Below are 3,292 nucleotides of genomic sequence, written 5' to 3'. Positions count from 1 at the left end.
GAACACCGAATCGAGCTTTTATCGAGTTTAATGTCGAGCTTGTTCATGAACTTCAAATGATGTTGTTCGCGAACATAAATGAGCCGAACGCATTAGTGTTCAAGTTTGATTATTTAAGAATCGAGTATTTAAAATATTGTTCAAGTTTGTTTGTTTAGTTAATTAAACAATCGCAAACGAGCTTTAATTGAACCGAACAAGGAGTAGCTCGTCGAATGTTTGGTTCGCTTGCAGCCCTAGTGTATAGGATATTTTTATGAATTTATTTTAATTTATCTAAATGTTGAAAATAAAATAAAATAATTTAAAAAATCTAGTAGTAGACGTCCCACCACGGTCGATGTCCATGCTAGCCTTTATCTTAATCTTCCATCTTTCGATTCGGTAATCCAAATCCAAGCAATAGAAGGAAAAAACGGATAGAGAAGGGAGATTGGTAGGCTTCAACTTAAGGAATGGCGTTGGCGACGGCTATACCTAACTTTTCCATACAAGGCCTGTCCAATTTACCTCCGCCCAAAACTTTCATATCCCAATCCCCGATTGTCTTCAGAAACCTTAGAACGCCGACCTTTTCTTCACCATTCTACTCTATTCACAAGCCCCAAATCCACCTCCATAACGCGCTCTTCTCCGTGGACCTTTCAAAGGATGACAAGCCTCTCTCCAATGATCCTCTATCGCAGTCGGATCCTGCCGCGACTGACTACAAGGAGAACGTAGAGGAGAAGTTCGACCGGAGGCGTTTGGACGAGCGATTAGCCGTGATGAATACAGGGATCTACGAGTGCCGATCGTGCGGTTACCGCTACGACGAGGCTGTTGGCGATCCTTCGTACCCGATCCCGCCTGGTTTTCGATTCGAGAAGCTTCCGGAGGACTGGCGGTGCTCGACTTGCGGAGCTGCGAAGTCTTTCTTCGAGAGCAAGAGCGTGGAGATTGCAGGATTTGAGCAGAACCAAAATTTTGGGTTTGGGGCGAACACGCTCACCGGAGGCCAGAAAGCCTTGCTGATATATGGGAGCCTGCTACTGGCATTTGCTCTCTTTCTCTCTGGATACTTCTTGCAATGAGGTTTGGTAAGGATGGAGAGAACTTTTATGTATGCTTTTTCTAGCATATGCTTTCATTGACTGTATTTCTATTCGTAAATGAGGTTGCTTGTAAATAGAGACCAGATTGGAGAGAACATATTTAATGATTGCAGGGTAGAATCTCTTTTGTTTTTGTACTATTTTCTTCTGTCTATGGTTTGTTTTCTGTTTATATGCATGAGAAATTACAATTAAAGACCATTTGCATACATATCATAAAATAAATCAGACTATATGCAGATTAGGATGATATGGTTGTAGAAAATCATCATTTTATTGATTTTTAAATGTTTAACTGACTCTTCTAAACTATGCAATATTAGATTCAAATTTATATATGGATGATACCTAGTTTTACTTGCAAGCAATCTCTTCGGCAACAACTTGAGAACAAAGAGAGATAAGAGTTAGTATGGAGAGTGAGAGAAATAGTGAGAGAGATAGTTATATAAAATATGTTAAAAAAAATGGCAAGAGAATATATAATATCCAAATGATTCAAAATATCTCTTCATTCATTATTTATATGATTTATAGGAGGTACAAGAAGGGCTACACTAAAATATGTAGAAAAGTATAATACTCAATGTGACTCATCACTAATTGTATTTTAAATGTGACTTGACTTACAAACTTCCATGTGTCTCTCTGCATCTAATGTGGCCCACAATTCATGGTAGGTCTGCTGGGCTAGTCTCCAAGAACGAGGGTGTTGGGCGTCTCTTCAAGAAATGGCATCTGGGAGAAGTTGGTGTAGTGCAAAGCCTCTGAATCCGACAAATAATTCCTAGGGGTAGTGTATGGACGTTTGAGCGTGAGAGCCAACTCCCTTCGGCGAGCTGCTGATTGTTTGAGTCTGGAAGGTCTTAGTTTTGAACTCAATAGGTGTGCAATGGCGACAAATATTAGGCCTGATGTGATGGGATTGTAATAAGGCTTTAACTTGGTGAAAATTTAGGGTACGTTTGGGACGGCTGCAGCTGTTCGTAAAGCATGTTGTGAAGTTGTTGTACATAATGCTGAGTTTTGAAGTTTCTTTATAGAAATCAATATATTTTGTATGGTAAGTATAACTGTCGAGCTACTACGCTGTAGCTGTTTGAGAACAAATTACATTTTTATCCTTATATATATTGAAATGAAAGAAAATTGATTAAATGTCCAATTTTTTTTTTTAATTTATGTGATAAACCTATCAATTCTAAATGAAAGCCATAGTGAATGAAGATCAAACGAAGGGCAATAACAAAGCTTGGGAAGGTCAAGTATCCTATAGTAGCTTATGCAAGGAATGCAATCCACCCAGTAATTGTGAATGGTGCTGGCTTGCTACAGGTACGTCTTCGACACTTGCATCGGCCTTCGAGTCGAAGTGGTGCTCCTCATCTGACATTTATTTTCTCCCCTGATCTCACCTCTCCGACGGGTCTTAAGAAGACAAAGAGGAGCGTTACCTTTGAGCGATGACAAAGCGTGAGAAATTCGATGGAAGAAGCCACATCGTTAGGTTCCTTTAGAGCAACTCAATCGGAACTAGGGCTCCCAACACCAGCACGGACTCCCATGAAACTCGGCGAGTTTCCCTTCCCGTTGAGCATCATCGAGTTTCCTGATAAACAAGAAAAGTACGAGACGGATCGTTGGAGGAGAAAAAGCGGAGCAGAAGAAAAATGATGATTTACGGATCGTTGGGGTAGCGGAACGAAGAAAGGACACATGATGACATTTACGACATTTTTGTCCCTGGAAATTGTGCGAAGCAGCGGACCGCGGGAGGCACCAAGAGGTTGCAGAAAGCAACCACGACCCGCGGAAATTTTTCTGTCTCGGTTCTGCCGCAATGACCCAAACAAACATTTAACAATATTTTATAAAGCAAACCGGCCATGAAGTCGTCCCAAATGCTATGCGGAGAGCCTTAACTGTCCAAAGAACCAGCGACGTTCCACTAACTCCAAGGCTCCAAGCATTATTTTATAAGAGCACTAGTTTATGCTGCTATCAAATCTTGGCAATGGGGGAGATACAAATGGGCCTTCAAGTAAAAAATGAATTTTTGTCAGCAGCGATTAATTGATTTCGCTCTTCCATATATATATACTACAAAAATTACCATTATATTGCAATGTTGATCACGTAATCATTTGATAATTAGCGCTAAATCTATAAATTCGAGGATATATAGATATTCTAAGTTT

At 40.1% G+C, this 3,292-nt stretch overlaps 1 protein-coding gene across 1 annotated transcript; it reads left to right on the top strand.

Annotated features, from left to right (window-relative positions):
* The first annotated feature begins 368 nt into the window (after positions 1-368).
* LOC110093127 (rubredoxin) lies at positions 369-1,234 on the top strand. The gene has a single exon (XM_020817916.2). It carries the CDS (start codon positions 456-458, stop codon positions 1,071-1,073), a length of 618 nt encoding a protein of 205 aa, XP_020673575.1. The 5' UTR covers positions 369-455; the 3' UTR covers positions 1,074-1,234.
* The last annotated feature ends 2,058 nt before the right edge of the window (positions 1,235-3,292 follow it).

Source organism: Dendrobium catenatum, unplaced genomic scaffold (assembly GCF_001605985.2).
Source record: "Dendrobium catenatum unplaced genomic scaffold, ASM160598v2 fragScaff_scaffold_1617, whole genome shotgun sequence".
In the NCBI taxonomy this organism is placed as follows: domain Eukaryota; kingdom Viridiplantae; phylum Streptophyta; class Magnoliopsida; order Asparagales; family Orchidaceae; genus Dendrobium; species Dendrobium catenatum.
This window is presented reverse-complemented; position numbering and strand designations above follow the sequence as displayed.

Bases quoted from the DNA above. Each gene is read 5' to 3' on its own strand.
- LOC110093127 (XM_020817916.2), top strand. From the start codon at position 456: ATGGCGTTGGCGACGGCTATACCTAACTTTTCCATACAAGGCCTGTCC.